General features: G+C 41.1%; 1 protein-coding gene across 4 annotated transcripts in view; it reads right to left on the minus strand.

The window, feature by feature from the left end:
* Window positions 1-19,393, minus strand: part of map2k5 (mitogen-activated protein kinase kinase 5) — a 294,288-nt gene that overhangs the window by 152,260 nt on the left and 122,635 nt on the right. For all 4 annotated transcript variants that reach the window (XR_013889610.1, XM_080214341.1, XM_080214340.1 and 1 more), the window contains exons 10-11: window positions 3,534-3,602; window positions 3,351-3,432 (exon numbers count right to left, since the gene is read on the minus strand). Coding sequence is in view for 3 of the 4 variants with exons in the window: in XM_080214341.1 (XP_080070467.1) it covers window positions 3,351-3,432; window positions 3,534-3,602 (151 nt within the window). In the remaining variant the exon portion in view is untranslated. The remainder of the gene's footprint in view (window positions 1-3,350; window positions 3,433-3,533; window positions 3,603-19,393) is intronic.

Raw genomic sequence — 19,393 nt, forward strand, 5'->3', positions numbered from 1 at the left:
AATTATTTTAATTTCCTTCAACTCCTCATTCTCCATGATCCCTCGAATCTCTACATCTGAGAGCTTTCTTGCATCTTCCTTAGTGAAAATAGTCAGAAAGTAATCATTTAACTTGTGTCCTTTCTCTATTCCCCATTATGAATTACATGCCTGTAATGAATCCACATTTGTCTTGGCTGAACGCTTCCTTTTTACATAGGTATAGAAGGTTTTACTGCCCATTTTTATGTTTTTTGCTAGATTTATCGATTTCTTCCAGAATGGCCTTCCTTTGCTGTATTCCAAAAAGGTTTACTATTATTTCTGGCAAGTTTATAAGCCTTTTCCTTTAACCTTAAACAATCCTTAACTTTCTTTGTCAGCCACGGTTGACTTTTTTTTGGGGGGAGGGTTTTGCACCTTGAGGGGAAGGTATAGGTGCTATAAGCTATTTATTAGTTCTTGCAAGACTAACCATTGCCTATGCACAGTCATACCTTCTCATGTACGTTCCCAATTCATCTCAGCCAACTTGCCCCTCATGACTTCATAATTTCCTTTATTTGACTTTAACACTGTGGTTTCAGATTGTATTTACTCACTTTCAAACATAATGTAGAATTCGATCATATTGCGGTCACTCACTCTTCAAGATTCATTTACAACAAGATTACTAATTAGCCAGTATTCAATGCATAATACTAAATCCAGAATAGCCTGTCCTCTATTTGGCTCCTCAATAAAATGCTCTAGCAATTCACTCATCTTTCACAGCTTTAGTGCTCACTTTGTTTAACCAGTCAAATGCAGAGCGAAGTCACCCATGATTACAGCATTGTCCAAATGCATGCTTCTCTCTTCTCCTGATTAATATCATGCCCCATATTACCATTAAGTTGCCTACAAATAACTCCAGCCAATGTCTGATGCCTTTTAATGTTTCTTAGCTCCATCTAGAGTCCACCTATTCTTCTCCAATGTGAGATCCTCCCTTACAACAGCACTAATCATATTCCTGATTATCAGCGCAACTCCACCCCGTTTCCCTTCTTGTCTGTCCTTTCTCAACATTAGATATCCTGTTGAACATTCAGTTTCCAGTCTTGGTCACCATGCAGCCATGTCTCCATAATGGCAATTATTTCAAACATATTTACCTCAATTTGTGCCTTAGATCACTCACTTTGGTACAAATGCTGCACAGATTCAGGTAGAACACCCTTCACTTTGTCTCTTTGACATCATACTGCATTTGTCCCAGACTCAATGCTTGCTTTATTTCTCCTATCTTCTAATCCCACTGCTACTCCCTTGGGTTCCCACCACCGCTGACAAGCTAGTTAAAGCCACCCCAACAGCACTTGCAAATCTCCCTGCAAGTATACAAGTGCCAGTCCTGTTAAGATGTGACCCACCAGGCTTGTACAGGAACCGCCTGCCCAGGACCAATTCCAATGCCTCAGAAATCTGATGCTCTCCCTCTTACACCATTTATCCAAGCACTTAGTTAATCAATCAATCCTCCTAGCGCACTAGAACATGGAACTGGGAGTAATCATGAGATTATTGATTTTGAGATCCTGCTTTTTAATTTCCTTACTAACTTCCTGAAACTTACTTTTAGGTTTTCATCCCTCTTCCTGCCTATGCCGTTGACACTATTGTGGACCACAACTCTAGGCTGATCCTCCTCCCCTTGAATGGTGTCCTACAGCTGCTATGTGATATCTTTGACCCTGGCACCAGAGAGGCAACACACCATCCTGGTGTCGCTTTTACTACTGCAGAAAAGCCTGTCTGATCCTCTGATTAAGAAATCACCTATCACCTATTGTCCACCAATTCATCTTCATCCCCTATACCGCTGAACCATCTGCAGTGCCACCAGCTTGACTCTGGCTGCATTTCCTTAAGGAGTCATCACCCTCATCAGCTTCCAAAATGGAAAACCAATTAGCAAGTGGGATAGACTTGTGCTACCTGCCTGGCGGTCACCCATTCCCTTTCTGGCTGTACACTTCTAACTTGTAATGATAGTAACATCTTTTGAAGGTGATACTATACACAGTATCATATTATGCCACAAGTGACATTACCTACCGAACCATGCCAGGGTAAGTTTCAGTACATGCAGAACTATAACTTGAGGACAAGTCACTGTCCATGGAATTACACCCCCAGATTGGGTCAGCAGCTGTGGAACCACATCTCTAACATGGGTTGGTGTGTGTAGAATTATACCCTCAGCCTAGATCAGTGTCTGTGGAACCATACTTCCACCCTGCTGAGATCAACCATATCCCCAGCATGGGGCAAGGCCTTCCCAACATGGTAAAAAGCACCAAAAGAACAGAGTTCAAAGAAAATATTTCATGGCTTTACATATATAAGGAGATGATGGTATAATGATATCACTGGTATAGTAATCCAGAGGTCCGGGCTAATGCATTGGGGACATGGGTACCAATCCCTTCACAGCAGCCAGTAGGATTTAAATTCAATTAATAAAAATTGAAAGCTAGTCTCAGTAATGGTAACCATAAAATTATCTTTGACTGTAGTATAAACCCATCTAGTTCACTGATGCCCATTAGGGAAGAAAATCTGCCACCCTTACATGGTTCACACCCACAGCAATGTGACTGACTCTTAACTGCCTTCTGAAATGGCCTAGCAAGACACTCGGTTCAAGACAATTAGGGATGGATAACAAATATTGGCCTCGCCAGCAATGCCCACATTCCATGAAAGAATAAATAAAACAAAAATATACACAAATGAATGTAGACGAATCATTTAGCCTTTTAACCCATTATTTGGGATGACAATGTGTGGATATGTACTGATCGTTTATGAACATAACTTTGCACTTTTTGGCATTCAATAATTCTTTTTTTTGTGTTGTATACCAAACACATAAATTCATATAGCCCCAACCAACTTGTCTGCTTTGAATCCACTGCAAATACATTACATTCTATCAAGACACCCACAAATCCTCTAAGCTATACTCCAAATTGAAATGTTGCCTATTTGCCATCTAAATCAGGTTTCAGCTAATAGTTCAAGCGCCATCAAATCTAGCTATATTCACTGATAAGCTGCAGGGCCACTGTGGATTTAAGTGTACAAGTTACTGCTGCTAAACTGAATTTTTTTCTGCAGTATGTCTCAATGCAGGCTCTAGGGTTAGATTTTTTTCTTCTCCAAAGCATTCTAAGCTGCCAAGTGTCCTCATTTATTCTAGTTTTGATTTACATACCCTAGCAGAAAAGAACACATCATGGAAGTAGCCAGATTTGTGGACAAAAAAAATCCCAACAGTTCAATTTAATTCCTTAAGAAAAAGTACAAAATAACTTCAAACTCACCATCCATGAATTCTGTACATATTGATATCCTGTTTTCCACAAAAAATGCACCGTAAAATCCTATTATATACGATGAATCACACTGTAAGCATTTGAATGACAAAAATAAGACATTTTAGGAACAGTCTCTCAATTTAAACAAGTCACACAGAGAAAATTAGCAGTTGAATGCTGGAAAATTACCTTATAAAGAATTTCTAGCTCTGACATAATTTGTTTTTGAAGTTCAACTGTAATGTCTAAGAGAATAACCTGCAATAAAATAAAACAAAATGTCACCATATGCTAATTCACAAGATCTTGCAATTTCATACGTTAAATCACAGATTGCAGCAGTTGTCATCAATCAATGGTGGATTATTTCAACATAAATTGAAGCCTACGATTTTTTTTTATTGATAAACCACACTGAAAATCTAAGGCCTACCTTGTAGGATACCATCAAGGTTGAAGTAATAGAGAAGGTAAAGCAACTCAAGAAGCAACGGTTAAGAATCGCCATGGTTGGGTTTTAAAAAGCTAATGACTTATAAGGGAAGGGAGGAATTCTAAGATATTATCTATTCTCCTAGTGGTAGCTGGACCCAGTTGCTAATATTCTCACCTCCAGTTCAGGTTATGGGTTCAAGCCATGCATCAGTTTGCAAAACATAAACTTAGGCTGAAAATGCCAGTGAAGTACAATATTTCATAGTGAATTTTGAAGTTCCCAAGATACTATTCAAACAGTTCTACTCCAGGTAAAGATTTTCGCTCAACTAATACCTCTAAAAAAAAGACTGACTGGGATACTGCTGGTGCCGAGTCCTGCCACATTGTTGGTGCAATCACTTCAGGTCAGTAAAGCTCATAAACTATTAATTTTGTGTTAGGTTTCAATATCCTAAGCAAAGGGAGGTATTGTTAATAAATTCATTGTTAAGTAACTCAGTACTTCCTTCGATATTTCTACAGCTGTGGTGGCTTTCTGACACTTCGGCTATGTGGCCACCTTTTAGGAAGGAGATTAGACAGAAACATAGGTAACACTGATTCAGTCTTTAACTGCAAGAATTTCTGCATCATGATCAGGAGCAGAAACTGAACCTAGTTTCTCCTCTTTTAATTAACGATGCCAAGTAATTGCTGTCCCAGATAAGGTCAGCTAACCATATGAATCAAATCTGAGGTACTTTGATCTGTACGATCTAGTGGGTGGTAACTTTGCTCAACAGACCAATGGAAGGCCCTGGAATCTTGGATCTTGAATGACAATGAGGTCTTGGGTAAGAATGATATCACAGTTCTTTAATTTGATAAGTCATCTTCAAACAATGAGAGACTCTATTGTTAGTGTTTACATTATAGCCAACGGAAAGACATAACAGAAGAACAATTTCAAATCTGGAGTTCAATGCATGACGAATTAAACAACTGGAACAAACTACTCAATTTTGCTCTTGCAGTTTAGAACCATGATCAACTTCTCCAGGGAGAGTTAGGTTATCTAATTGCATATAGGTATCCATACAACAGAGTTTAAATACAGGCAAAATTATTGACACAAAAATATTCTTTAATAGTTATCTGACTATACTTTACATCATTACACTTATTGCAATAAATAGATACAATTTGGTTGAATGATCACAAGTGAAATAACAACCTGCGGTAAATCCAGGTACCAGTTTAGGCACAGCAATTTTAAAAATTGGATATTGTAGAAAGCCAGTTCCCGCCCATATTTTGCACTCAGTGACAAAGCAACGCTGCTTGTCGCTGATCTTGCAGAAAGCTGTTCACAAGCAACCTCTGTGGCATCCATTCACCTTTCCCACCAGCACATTGAGCTGATACCAGAATCAAAGGGATCTCTGATGTCCAGTAACAGTGACATCACCAAATAAGCTATGTAGCCAATCACATTCAAGATTTCTCATAGACCGCAAAACAGGCAGTTAAAAAAAAATCACCTATTATCCTTCATTCTTTATAGGCAGTGAAATAGAAGTTGAAATTTCATAAACGTTAATTTTTTAAAAATCTATGGAACTGTTTTTATCATAATGGGCAAATGTGACATTCTAGACACAAAATTGGATTTTCAGGGTTAAAGATATTGGTCAGAAGTAACTTTGAACTTAATACACTGTTATCTATGCTTTATCAGTTGGTGGTTCCTTTCTCTCTCATCATTCTTTCTCTCTCAATCATTCGACACGCATACTATCCTTTAATGTTGAAAATCAGCCATCATTGTCCCAATTATTAAGATGTTGCGGACAGATGAACTGAATGATTATTAAACAGTTGCTCTTACATTAAAAGTCACAAAGTGTTTTGAGTACATTGTGTTAAAATGTTGTTTAGATCCTCTTGTTCCACATACTGATCAGGTGATCTGAAACATATGCTGATCTGGAGAAAGACGGTGGCTTAGTGGTAATGTACAAAAGAACATAAGAACATAAGAAATAGGAGCAGGAGTAGGCCATCTAGCCCTTCGAGCCTGCCCCACCATTCAATAAGATCATGGCTGATCTGTCGTGGCTCAGTTCCACATTCCCGCCCTCTCCCCATAACCCTTAATCCCCTCTCTTATCAAAAACCCATCAACCCGCGTCTTAAAAATATTTAGCGAGGTAGCCTCCACCACTTCAACGGGCAGAGAATTCCAGAGATTCACCACCCTTTGAGTGAAGAAGTTCCTCCTCAACTCCGTTCTAAACTGCCCCCCCTTTATCTTGAGGCTGTGCCCCCTAGTCCTACTATCCTTTCTGAGCGGGAAGAGTCTCTCCACCTCTATCCTATCCATCCCATTCATCATCTTATACGTCTCAATGAGATCTCCCCTCATTCTTCTAAACTCTAACGAGTACAAGCCTAATTTATTCAGCCTCTCCTCATAGCTCAACCCCCTCAACTCCGGCATCAGCCTAGTAAACCTCCTCTGCACTCCCTCCAAGGCCAAAATATCCTTGCGTAAGTACGGCGCCCAAAACTGCACACAGTACTCCAGCTGCGGCCTCACCAATGCCCTATACAGCCGCAGCAAGACCTCCCTACTTTTATATTCAATCCCCCTCGCTATGAAGGCCAGCATTCCATTCGCCTTCCTGACCACCTGCTGCACCTGCAAGCTGGGTTTTTGCGACTCATGCACAAGGACCCCGAGGTCCCTCTGCACCGTCGCCTGCTGCAGTTTTTCGCCAGGTAAGTAATAATCCTTCCTACCATTATTCCTACCAAAGTGGACCACCTCGCACTTGCCAACATTAAATTCCATTTGCCATTTCCTGGCCCATTCGCCCAGCCTATCTAGATCCTTCTGCAGACTCTCCACACCCTCCGCACAATTTGCCGTTCCACCAATCTTGGTGTCATCAGCAAATTTCGACACCCTACACTCGGTTCCCTCCTCCAGATCATCTATATAAATGGTAAATAGCTGAGGGCCCAGCACCGACCCCTGGGGCACTCCACTGGTCACCATCCGCCAATCCGAATAGCACCCATTGACCCCCACTCTCTGCCTCCTATTTGACAACCAATCCTCTACCCACGCTAAGACCCTACCTCCAACTCCATGTCCCCTGACCTTCTGCAATAACCTCTTGTGAGGTACCTTGTCAAACGCCTTCTGAAAATCCAGAAAGACCACATCCACCGGCTCTCCTCTATCCACTGCCCTAGACATAGCCTCATAGAACTCCAGTAAATTTGTCAGACACGACTTCCCTTTAACGAAACCGTGCTGCGTCTGCTCTATCAAGCAATTCCCCTCAAGATGCCTCACTATTTCCTCCTTGATGACGGATTCTAACATTGTACCTACTACAGACGTTAAACTAACCGGCCTATAATTCCCTGCCTTTTGCCTGGCACCCTTCTTAAACAACGGCGTAACATTAGCCGTTTTCCAATCTTCCGGCACTTCCCCAGAATCCAGCGACATCTGGAAAATAACCACCAAGGCATCCACTATCACCTCCGCCATTTCTTTCAGAACCCTTGGATGCATTCCATCCGGTCCTGGCGACTTGTCCACAATCAGCCCCCCCCCCTCCAGTCTGTCGAGCACCACCTCTCTAGTAACAGTAATGTCATTAAGACCCTCCAGTCCTACCACCTTTCCATCGCTAACACCCGGCAAATTATTCACGTCCTCCTCCGTGAAGACAGAAACAAAAAAGTTATTCAAGACCTCAGCCATATCCCCATCCCCTACCACTAAGTACCCCTTCTCATCCTCTAAGGGACCAACGTTCACCCTAGCCAGCCTCTTCCTTTTTATATATTTATAAAAACTCTTGCTATCCTTTTTTATATTAAGCGCTAGCCCAGCTTCATAGTTTCTCCTGCCTTTCTTTATCAACTTCTTTGTCAATCTTTGTTTACATTTAAACCTCTCCCAATCCTCTTCTCGCCCACTACTCTTAGCTACTCTAAACGCCTCCGCTTTTAATTTAACACTTTCCTTCACCTCCTTTGTTATCCTCTGTGATAGTAATCCAGAGTACCAGGCCAGTGCTTAGGGGGTTCAAATCTCATCATGGTAGCCGGTGGAACTTAAACTTTAATTAATAAAATGTGGAATTGAAAGCATGAGACTGATTGTTGTAAAACTCATCTGGTTCATTAATGTTCTTTAGGGAAGGAAATCTGCCATTCTTACCTGGTCTGGTCTAAGTGCGATTTCAGACAGAGCAATGTGATTTACTCAAACCTGCCCTCTCAAATGGCCTAGGAAGTGACTCCCTTCAATGTCAGTTAGGTATGGGCAACAAATGGTGGGCCTTGCCAACAATGCACACATCCCCTGAAATCAACAAGTTAATTTGCCTACCACATAGGTGAACTTACAATGCTGTTCTGACATTGGTCCATCTTCTCTAACGACACTTGGATAGGTTAAGCAACTATGTTTGTACTACCTTTGTTGATCACTCTTCAGTTTTTAATACCATGCAACCATTCAAGCTTGTTGAAAAATGTAAACATCCTGATGTTAATGTTAATCCTACTCTCCTACATTGGATCAATGAGTCCCTTCACAATGGGACCCAATGGGTGTTAGTCTCCTGGATTTTCTTGGAGCCAACGCTAACAAACAAAGAATCTCCTAAGGGTTATGTACTTTCACCTTTGTTTTTTTATCCTCCACATGAATAACGTAGTTCAGAGTAGGATACGTTGGACAAAATTTTACCGGCATGTCCACCCAAGTTTCGCACGATCCCACCCAAGGCCAACGGAGAATGCCATTCTCCGAGCCGAACCTGCCCCCGGAAACGGGGCTGGCACGTCGGTAAAATTCAGGCCAATTAGTGAAATTTTCACAGAATTGCACAAAGTGCTGGAAAGGGCGACAAGAACTGTAAAAATTTCTGATTTCATAGATGCCTTTTGTTACCCGATTAAGCAGCATTCTGTTTCAAAGTGCTCGCAAGGATTACACAACCAGCTTTTGGGACGGGAGGGAGGAGGGTGGCCTTCCGATCTCAGAAGTTAAATTAAAGGTTCCCAACCCCTCCCCTCCCTGCTGACAAGGGGAGCAACCTCCTACCCTGACACGCAGAAGGGCAACACCCTCCACCCAACATGCAAATATTGGGACATGACCCCCGCGACCCCCATGTAGAAGGACAATGCCCCAACCCATCACGTCGCAAAAGTCAGGTCACCCTCCCCCAGCAGTCAGTCAATGTCCAACTCATGGCAAAAAGGCCTGTTAAATTCCACCTACCGATCTTTAAGTCTGCTGATGTTATGGTACTTGTGGGTCTTACAAATAATAATAAACTATAAGAGCACAGTAGAGAATTTTGTAACGTGATGTGATATCAACACATCTCTTAAACTGGACAAAAACAAGACAGAAGAACTAATAATAAATTTTAGGAAAAAAACCTGTTAATGGTACTGTTCCTGTAAAGTTTCATGAGGTAGACACTACTAACTCAAGTGTCCAGATATCAAAGTAGATGATAAGTTGAATTGGAGGGAACTTGTATAGTTGTGGTGTTTTGGGGACATACACAATTATACTATCTCATAAAATTAAAATCCTTTCATGCAGATCCTACAATCACGAAACTCTTTTATGCAACTTCATTGAGAATGCTATCCTTTTTCAATGTCTCATCTGGTACTGGTATTTTAGAAAAGCAGATTATTCAATGGTTCAGGACCAGGCAGGAAGGATATCTGATGGGCAGATTTCTCTTGATGAAATCTGCTCTTGAAGAATTTTGACGAAAATAGGGTGTTATGAACAAGTGAACCCCCCACCTCCTAACAGTCTCAGCATTATTGTTTGATGCATTCTGGAAAAAGATGCAATATCTCAAATGCAAGACAAACCAAATCCTGAACTCATTTGTGCCCTTCCCTGTAACTTTCAATAGGGGTTTTGATATATGATGACAATATGCAATTACGGCAGGATTCACTGATTATTTTAATGCGCTGAAATAGGTTTTAATGCATATTTAAATAAAGTTAGATCTTTGTGGTAGAGAAATTTTCTTCTATTGTTATTATTCATTTATATATATTGTAACGAATCAACAATGCACCCAAAAAAAATTCCATATGGATAATAATAGTGAATTGAACTCAAAAAAAAATTACACTTCATTTAACAAGGAGTAAATATTTCAAGGGTTTTTAGAGTGAAGCCAATAATGTAAAAATGGAAGTTCACATCAATTCAAGTTATTTCTAAAGATTTTAATTTGCAGCACTTTAAGAGGGCACCCTGTGGGGACAGGGAACAACTGACAGCAACTTTTGCAATTCTGCGTTTAACTGTGCACGTGCAGATTCCAGAATAGCTGTCAGTTTCACAACTGGCGAATGGCGACAGTTTCACGGTCACTGTAACAGCAAACTTCAGGCCATACCATGTGAAAGTGAAGGATTCAGAACAGCGGAAAGCATGATAGAAGAGAAAGGTCCTTAGGAAACTCCTTCTCAGCAACAGAGAGAAAATTAGTTACTAAGAGGAGGAATTCTGGAGGACAGGGACGCAGTAGCTAAAGGGTCAGCTGCCAATGATGAAGTAAAAGAGGACATAAGAAGCAGGCTCATATTACAGGTGGCTGTATGGAAAGATCATGGAGATAGAGAAACAATGTCACGGAGGGATTTAAAAGTATGCACAAGAATCTTAAAAATCAATCCTTTGGGACATGGGAAGCCAGAAAGCTTGGCAAGAATTGGAATTGATAAATGAAAAGACAAGCTGGGGTATTCTGTGTATGTTGTAGTTTGTGATGCCAGAGAGGAAAGATTAATAAAGCAGAAATTAAAGCTTGAATTAGAAAATACACTCAAGTTACAAAGAACAATCAGCACATGACTAGTTAACATGACACACAAAAGCCTTCTTTTTTTATATATAGAGTAGGGAACATATTTGAGATCATGTGGAAACCCATTTTTTACCTTGCTGTAGGGTGATTTATAAAAAGCAGCTTCAAATTGACTTGTAACTGTAATATCCTGCTGCCAAGGAAAATTTAAAACCACATACTTGTGAATCAATAGTCATTCACCAACAAAATTCAACTCAGGGTCTCCCAGTAAAAAAAAATGGAATAATTCACCGCCATACATCCCAGTGTCCCTCAATTAATAGGAACAGCATTTAAGGCTGAGAGTGGAGTACCTGAGTAAATTTGCTCAGATCACCAATACACCTCCAGGACAAACAAGGATGAGTTGTCAAGTTAAATACAAGCAGTCAACTGACTGAATTATAATTTACTCTTTGTGCTCAACTTAAATTAGTGCAAGGCTATTAAAATATACAGTATAAATAAGGCAATTCATCACTGGCTGACATGGATGACTTCGTCTATTTGCAGGAGCAGCACACATTCCACTTAAGGGAAGGAGTGCAGAATCACAGGTCAAATTAAGCTACTATTCCTGTTTAATTTACTTATATAATCCCTAGCTGACACAATTGTCTTTATATGTACTTTTGCAGCATGAGATGCATGATTACTTTATAAATGATTAATCAAATTAAGCATTTGAATGCTGCGTTGTGCTCAACAGTAGTCAAGGTTAAAAGAAAAATGCTACCTACGTTTCTTTGTACATGTGTAAAAATGAAAACTACACAACAAATTTTCCAAAGACTTCAATTTACTCATTGTTTTTGAAAAAACCACAACCAAAAACATTAGTACAACTTGGGATTAAACTGTGCAATTGACATATTCTTTCTTTCCATCTAGATCTCATCCTGTTTAAGTCTATATATACACATTTTGAACATCATATGTATTATTTTAAAAATGAATGAGGAATTTTTTGTAACTACAGTTGGAATTCAAGTTGGAGGCTGTTTCAGAGAGGTAGGTTATTTGGATTGATTTTCAATTTGTTTCAAACAGGTTAATATCGGCGTTAAAAAATTGAACCAAGGGATTTAGTGTAAGTTATGATTTTTTTCAGGGAATATCACTAGTCGTGAGTATACCTCCAATGATGTGACAAAATCCATTGGCTTCTAGATTCCCCCTGCCCCAGATGTAATAGTTACCAACAGGGTATTTTACATATAAATTGTGCTTCAAAGTTCGGACAGAACTACTAATCGTTGTTTGTATTCAGATCTACTTCACATAAATTTTTTCACCGGTTTTGTTATTTTAAACCTGTTATGTTCTTGAAGCAATTGCAGGATAAACTCATTATAAAACTTCTACCTCAAGTTTTCACTTAAAATAAAATTCTTCATAGTATCTTCATGAGGCTAAACATATTGAAATTAGAGAGCCTTTTTTACCTCATGTTTAATTTTCCAAAAAACGTTAACAAAATTGAAGCCTAAAGAAAAAAAATTCTCATTTGTGCTCTTTAAACTATAATTGAAAAAAAAATTCATATAGTGCTTTTCATTGTTAAGGATGTTGAGGTCAGGGATAGGTGTGTGAATGCTCTAGTGAATGCCAAAAATCAAAGGAGAAAGTGTTGAGTATCCTAAATTGCATTAAGATATACAAGTAAAGTTTTTGAAGTTCATTTATTAGTTACAAGTCGGCTCACATTAACAAAGCAATGAAAGTGAAAAGTCCCCGGGGCTGGATGGGATCTATCCCAGGTTACTGCGGAAGGCAAGGGGAGAAATAGCTAGCACCATAACAGATATTTTCACATCCTCTTTGACCACAGCCGAGGTTCCAGAGGACTGGAGAATAGCCAGTGTTCCCTTGTTTAAGGGAGGAATCAGGGATAATCCAACAAATTATTGGCTGGTGAGCCTGACATCAGTGGTAGGGAAGCTTTTGGAGAAGATAGTGAGGGACAGGCACATTTGGAGGAAAATGAACTAGTTAGTTAGTTAAACAGGATGGTTTTGTACGGAGAATGTCATGTCTTCACCAACTTGAATTTTTGAACGGTAACAAAGAAACTTGATGAGGGAAGGGCTGTAGCTGTAGTTTATATGGACTTTAGTAAGGTGCTTGACAAGGTCCCACATGACAGGCAGGTACAAAAGCTAAAATCACATGGGATTGGGGTGGGCTGGCTAGATGGATACAGAATTGACTTGGTTATAGAAGACACAGTAGCAGTGAAAGGGTGTTTTTCAGAATGGAGATCTGTTCCACAGGGATCAGTGCTGGGACCTCTGTTATTTGTAGTACATATAAATGACCTGGAGGAAAATGTGGGTTGTCTGATTAGTAAGTTTGCGGATGACATGAAGGTTGGCGGAGTTGTTGTAAATGTCAAAGCTTGTCTGAGGATACAACAGGATATAGATAGATTGGAGACTTTGGCACAGAACTGGCAAATGGAGTTTAGTCTGGACAAATGCAAGGTGATGCATTTTGGAGGATCAAATTTAGGTATGAATTATACTGTAAATAGGAGGATTAACATACAGAGGGATCTGGGCGTGCAGGCCCACAGTTCCCTGAATGTGGCAACACACATGACCCAGGTGATTAAGGCGACGTATGGCATGTTTGCCTTCATTAGTCGGGCACTGAGCGTAGGAGTTGGGAAATCATGTTGCAGCTATTAAAACCTTGGTTAGGCCCCTTTTGGAGTATTTTGTGTGCCGTTCTGGTCACCACACTATCAGAAGGGTGTGGAAGCTTTGGAGAGAATGCAAAAAAGATTCATCAGGGTGTGGTTTGATCTCAAGAGCGCTGGCTATGAGGAGAGGTTGACTAGGATTGTTTTCACTGGAAAGAAAGAGGCTGAGGGGAGACCTGATAAAACAAAGAACAGTACAGCACAGGAACAGGCTCTTCACCCCTCCAAGCTTCCGCCAATCATATTGTCCTCTCTAGAGCAACTGCTTATATCCTTCTATTCCCCTTGTTCATATGCCTATCAAGATAAATCTTAAATGTGGTGAATGTAACTGCCTCAACCACCTCACTTGGCAATGTATTCAGGCCTCCAACACCCACTGTGTAAAAAAACTTCCCCCGCACATCTCCACTGAACCTTATCTTGAATTTGTGCCCCCTTGTAATTGTAATCTCTGCCCTGGGGAAAAAGCTTCCAACTGTTCACCCTATCTATAGCCCTCATAATTTCATAAACTTCTATCAGGTCGCCCCTCAGCCTCTGTCTTTTCAGGGGGAACAATCTTAATTTATTCAAAGTCTCCTCATAGCTAATGCCCTCCATAACAGACAACATTCTGCTAAACCATTTCTGTACTCTCTCCAAAGCCTCCACATCCTTCTGGTAGTGTGGTGACCAGAATTGGACACAGTACTCCAAATGTGGCCTAACCAATGTCTTATACAACTGCAACATAATTTGTCAATTTTAATACTTGACGGCCCACCCAATGAAGGCAAGTATGCCATATGCTTTCTTCACCACCTTTTCCACCTGTGTTGCCACTTTTAAGAATGTGAACCTATACTCCCAGATCTCTGTGTGTATCTATGCTCCTGATGGTTCTGCCATTTATTTTATAGCTCCCATCTGAATTGGATCTACCAAAAGGCATCACCTCACATTTGTCCATCTGCCATTTCTCCACCCATTTTTCCAGCCTATCTATATCCTGCTGTATTCTCTGACAAGCTTCATCACTACCCACAACTCTGCTAATTTTAGTATCATCTGCAAACTTGTTAATCAGACCATCTACATTTTCTTCCAAGTATATATGTATATTACAAACAGCAGAGGTCCCAGCGGAACAACACTAGTAAGAAGTCTCACCACACCAGGTTAAAGTCCAACAGGTTTATTTGGTAGCAAAAGCCACTAGCTTTCAGAGCGCTCGCTGCTCCTTCACAAACAGGGCATACAAAGACACAAACTCAATTTACAAAATAATGGTTGGAATTTGAGTCTTTACAGGTAATCAAGTCTTAAAGGTATAGACAATATGAGTGGAGAGAGGGTTAAGCACAGGTTAAAGAGATGTGTATTGTCTCCAACCAGGATAGTTAGTGAAAGGACCATGAACCCATTCAGGTCAACTTATAACGCAGACTAGGCTGAGAGACTTTGCTATCGCACCTCTTTCACATTCCTCAACCACTTCATACATCAGCTCTACAGCAAACACCACATTCTGGAAACCAAGATAGAGTCCATATTCTCAACTTGCGCTTGCAAAATCTCACTAACTGTCCTGTCTGGAGACAATACACATCTCTTTAATTGTGCTTAACGCTCTCTCCACTCACACTGTCTGTACCTTTGAGACTTGATTACCTGTAAAGACTTGCATTCCAACCATTATTTTGTATATTGAGTTTTTGTCTTTATATGCCCAGTTTGTGAACAGAACTCCCACTTGTCTAATGAAGGAGCAGCAAGCGGTCTGAAAGCTAGTGGCTTTTGCTACCAAATAAACCTGTTGGACTTTAACCTGGTGTTGTGAGACTTTGTACTGCATTTACCCAGTCCAATGCCAGCACCTCCATATCATGAACACCACTAGTTACAGACCTCAATTCGGAAAAACACCCTTCCACCGATTCCCTCTATCTTCTCTGGCTAAGCCAGTTCTGAATCCTTCTAGCTAGTTCACCCCTGATCCCTTGAGATCTAATCTTTTGTACCAGCCTACCATGAGGGACCTTGTCAAATGCTTTACTAAAGCCCACGTAGACAACATCCACAGCCCTTCCCTCATCAAACCTTTTTGTCACCTCTTCAAAGCACAATTAAATTAGTGAGACATGACTCCCTCGTACAAAACCACGCTGTTGCTAACAAGACCATTCAGTTCCAAATGCGTATAGATCCTATTCCTAAGAATCTTCTCCAAAAATTTCATTATCACGTACATCAAGCTCATTGGCCTATAATTACCCAGGTTATCCCTGCTACCCTTCTTAAATAACGGGACCATATTGGCTATCCTCCAATCCTCTGGGACCTTACCAACGGCTGACAAAGAAACAAAGATTTCTGTTAGAGGGCCAGCAATTTCATCTCTTGTCTCCCTCAGTAATCTGGGATAGATGCCATTTGGCCCTGGGGATTTGTCTACCTTAATGCTTTTTAATTCACCTAACACATCCTCCTTCGTAATGCTGACTTGTCCTAAAGGATTTACACATCCCTCTGAGACACCACCAATCAACGTGTCCCTTTTCTTTGTGAATACCGATGCAAAGTACTCAAAGATCTCACCCACTTCCTTTGGTTCGATACATAATTACACTCCTTTGTCCTTAAGTGGACCAACTCTTTCTCTAGCTACCCCCTTGTTCCTAATATATGTTATACATATATTAGGAATAAGCCTTGGGATTCTCCTTAATCCTGTCTGCCAAGGATATTTTGTGACCCCTTTTTGCCTTCCTAACTCCCTGTTTGAGCTCTTTTTTTTCCCCCAGGTTTCTTCAAATGCTTCTTCTGTTTTTTGTTGCCTGGATGTTATGTATGCATCCTTTTTCTTTTTGACTAGACTCACAAATTCCCCGGTCATTCATGGTTCCTGAATACTGCCTTTCCTGCCCTTCCTTTTCACAAGTCATGCTAAATTGCCCTTAATGTCGAGGGACTAGCAGAGTAAATACGTGGGATTACAGGGATAGAGCCTGGCTAAGATTGTGGTCGGTGTGCCCTTAATAGGTTGAATGGCCTCCTATTACACTGAAGAGATTGTTAAGCATACCATACATAGAGAAGGAAAGGAAAGAGTGTAGAACATAGTGTTATGATCATAGCTAGGATGTAAAGAGAGATGACGGAGTTCTTCAACTGCTCGAATTCAAACTTGCCTATTGAGTTTCACCAGCTAGGACTAATTATTCAAAATGAGTGGTGAGGCTGATTGGCTGTCACAGGGGACATTTGCATTGGTGCAGTCACTGGCCTCAGTAAGACATTCTCTGTGCTCAACTGAAGCCGAGCGTCCAGTAAAGGGCAGCAGAGTGGCAACGCTGATTGGCTGTCATGGGGATGATTTGCATCAGTGCGGTCACTGCTTCCAGATAGTGATTCATGGACGAACTGTTGTGAAGGGACAGTTAAACTCCAAACACTTTTTCAGTGTTTCCCTCCCTATCTCCTCCAACCAAAACAAAAGTCAGTGAGTACCACAAGCAAGGGAAAGGTGAGTTGAGGTTCTTTTACCCTTTTAACTGTATAAGGGCAGTATTGTAATTAGGGCAGTGGTATGCTCCTCCTGCTGAATGTGGGAAATCAGGGGGCAATCTAGTCTTCTTGACAACTTAGTCTGCAAGAAGCGTGTCCAGTTGTAGCTCCTCACAGACCACATTGTTCGACTGGAGCGGCAGCTGGACGCACTGCTTAGCACACAGGGGCAGAGAATGTGATAGACGTTAGTTACAGGGAGGTTGTCACATCACCGGTTCAGTCAGGCAGATGGGTGACTACCAGGACAGGCAGGCAGGCAGGCAATGCAGGAGTCTCCTGTGGCTATTCCACTTTCAAGCAGGTATACCATTTTGGATATTGTTGTGGGGGATAGCTTTTCAGGAGAAAATATCAGCAGCAGTCAGGCCTATGGCACCACACATGGTTCTGCTGTAGAACAGGATCAGGCAAACAGCAAGCAAGCAGTAGTAATGGGGGAATTTGCTAGTTAGAGGCATAGACAGGTGTTTCTGTGGCCACAATTAAGACTCCAGGATGGTGTGTTGCCTCCCTGGTGTCAGGGTCAAGGATGTCTCTGAGCAATTGCAGGACATTCTTAAGGGGGAGGGTGAGCAGTCACAGATCATTGTACACATTGGTAACAACATCATAGGTAGGAAAAGGGATAAGGTTCTGAAGCGTGAATACAGAAAGTTAGGCAAAAGTGCAAAGTGCAGGACCTTGAGCATAGTAATTTCTGGACTACTGCTGGTGTCACATGCTAGTGAATAGGAATAGGAAGATTAGGCAGATGAATGCGTGCCTTGACAGCAGTTACAGGGGAGCAAGGATTTAGATTTATGGATCATTGGGATCTCTTCTGGGGTAGGGATACCTGTTCAAGAGGAATGGGTTACACCTGAACTGGACAGGTACAGATATCCTGTCAGGGAGATTTGCTAGAGCCACTCAGGAAGGTTTAAATTAGTTTGGCGGGGGTTGGGACACAAAGCAGTAGGGAGTTAGAAGAGAAGGTTGAGGACAGCAAATTAAATAGTAAAGGCAGCATTGGTAATCCAAGTACTAGACAGGTCAGGCAAAAGCAGGGCAGAGAGCAAGGGAAGTCCAAATAAAACTGCATTTATTTCAACGCAAGAGGCCTGACAGGCAGGGCATGGATGGGTACATGGAACTGGGATATTTATAGCTATTATTGAAACATGGCTAAGGGAGAGACAGGACTGGCAGCTCAATGTTCCAGAGTACAGATGCTGTAGGAAAGATAGAACAGGTGGTGAGAGAGGAAGGGGAGTTGCGTTTTTGATTAGGGTTAATATCAGAGCAGTACTTAGAAGGGATATTTCTGAAGGCTCGCCCACTGAGTCTATATGTGTTGAACTGAGAAATAAGAAAGGGGAGATCACTTTGATAGGATTGTACTGTAGGCCCCCAAATAGTTAACAGGAAATTGAGGAGCAAATACGTAAGGATGTTACAGATAGCTCCAAGAAAAATACAGTGGTAATAGTAGGGGATTTTAACTTTCCCAACATTGACTGGGACAACATAGTATTAAAAGGGTTGGACAGAGAAAGAATTGTGTGTATTCAGGAAGAATTTCTCATTCAGTATGTGGATAGTCCAACTAGAGAGGGGGCAAAACCTGACCTCCTCTTAGAAAATAAGGGCAGGCAGGTGACAGAAGTGTTAGTGAGGGATCACTTTGGAACCAGTGACCATAATTTCATTAGTCTTAACATAGCTATGAAGAATGATAGGTCTGGCCCAAAAGTTAAAATTCTAAATTGGGACAAGACTAATTTTGATGGTGTTAGACAGGAACTTTCAAAAGTTGATTGGGGGAGTATGTGGCAGGCAAAGGGACGTCTGACAAGTGGGAGGATTTCAAAGCGTTAACCAGAATTCAGCGTAAGCACACTCCTTTTAGAATGAAGGGCAAGGCTGGTAGAAGTAGGGAATCCTGGATGACTCAGGATATTGAGGCCTTGGTCAAGAAAAAGGAGGCTTGTGACATGCAAAGGCAGCTGAGATCAAGTGGATCCCTTGAAGAGTATTGAGGATGCAGGAGTAGAGTTAAGACAGAAATCAGGAGAACAAAAAGGGGACACAAGATTGCTTTGGCAGAAAAGGCAAAGGAGATTCAAAGAGCTTCTACAAATACATAAAGGCCAAAACAGTAACTAAGGAGAGAGTAGGGCCTCTTAAGGATCAACAAGTTCATCTCTGTGCGGATCCACTTGAGATGGGTAAGATCATAAATGAATATTTCTCATCTATATTTACTGTTGAGAAAGGTATAAATATTAGGGAACTTGGGGAAAAAAAAATGATGTCTTGAGGAATGTACATATTACAGAGGAGTTGCTGTAAGTCTTAAAACGCATCAAGGTAGATAAATCCCTGGAACCTGATGAAGTGTATCCCAGGACATTGTGGGAGGCTAGGGAGGAAATTATGTGTCCCTTAGCAGAGACGTTTGAATCATCGAC

The sequence above is a fragment of the Carcharhinus amblyrhynchos genome, chromosome 28 (assembly GCF_965287045.1).
Source record: "Carcharhinus amblyrhynchos chromosome 28, sCarAmb.v2.hapA, whole genome shotgun sequence".
Lineage (NCBI taxonomy): Eukaryota > Metazoa > Chordata > Chondrichthyes > Carcharhiniformes > Carcharhinidae > Carcharhinus > Carcharhinus amblyrhynchos.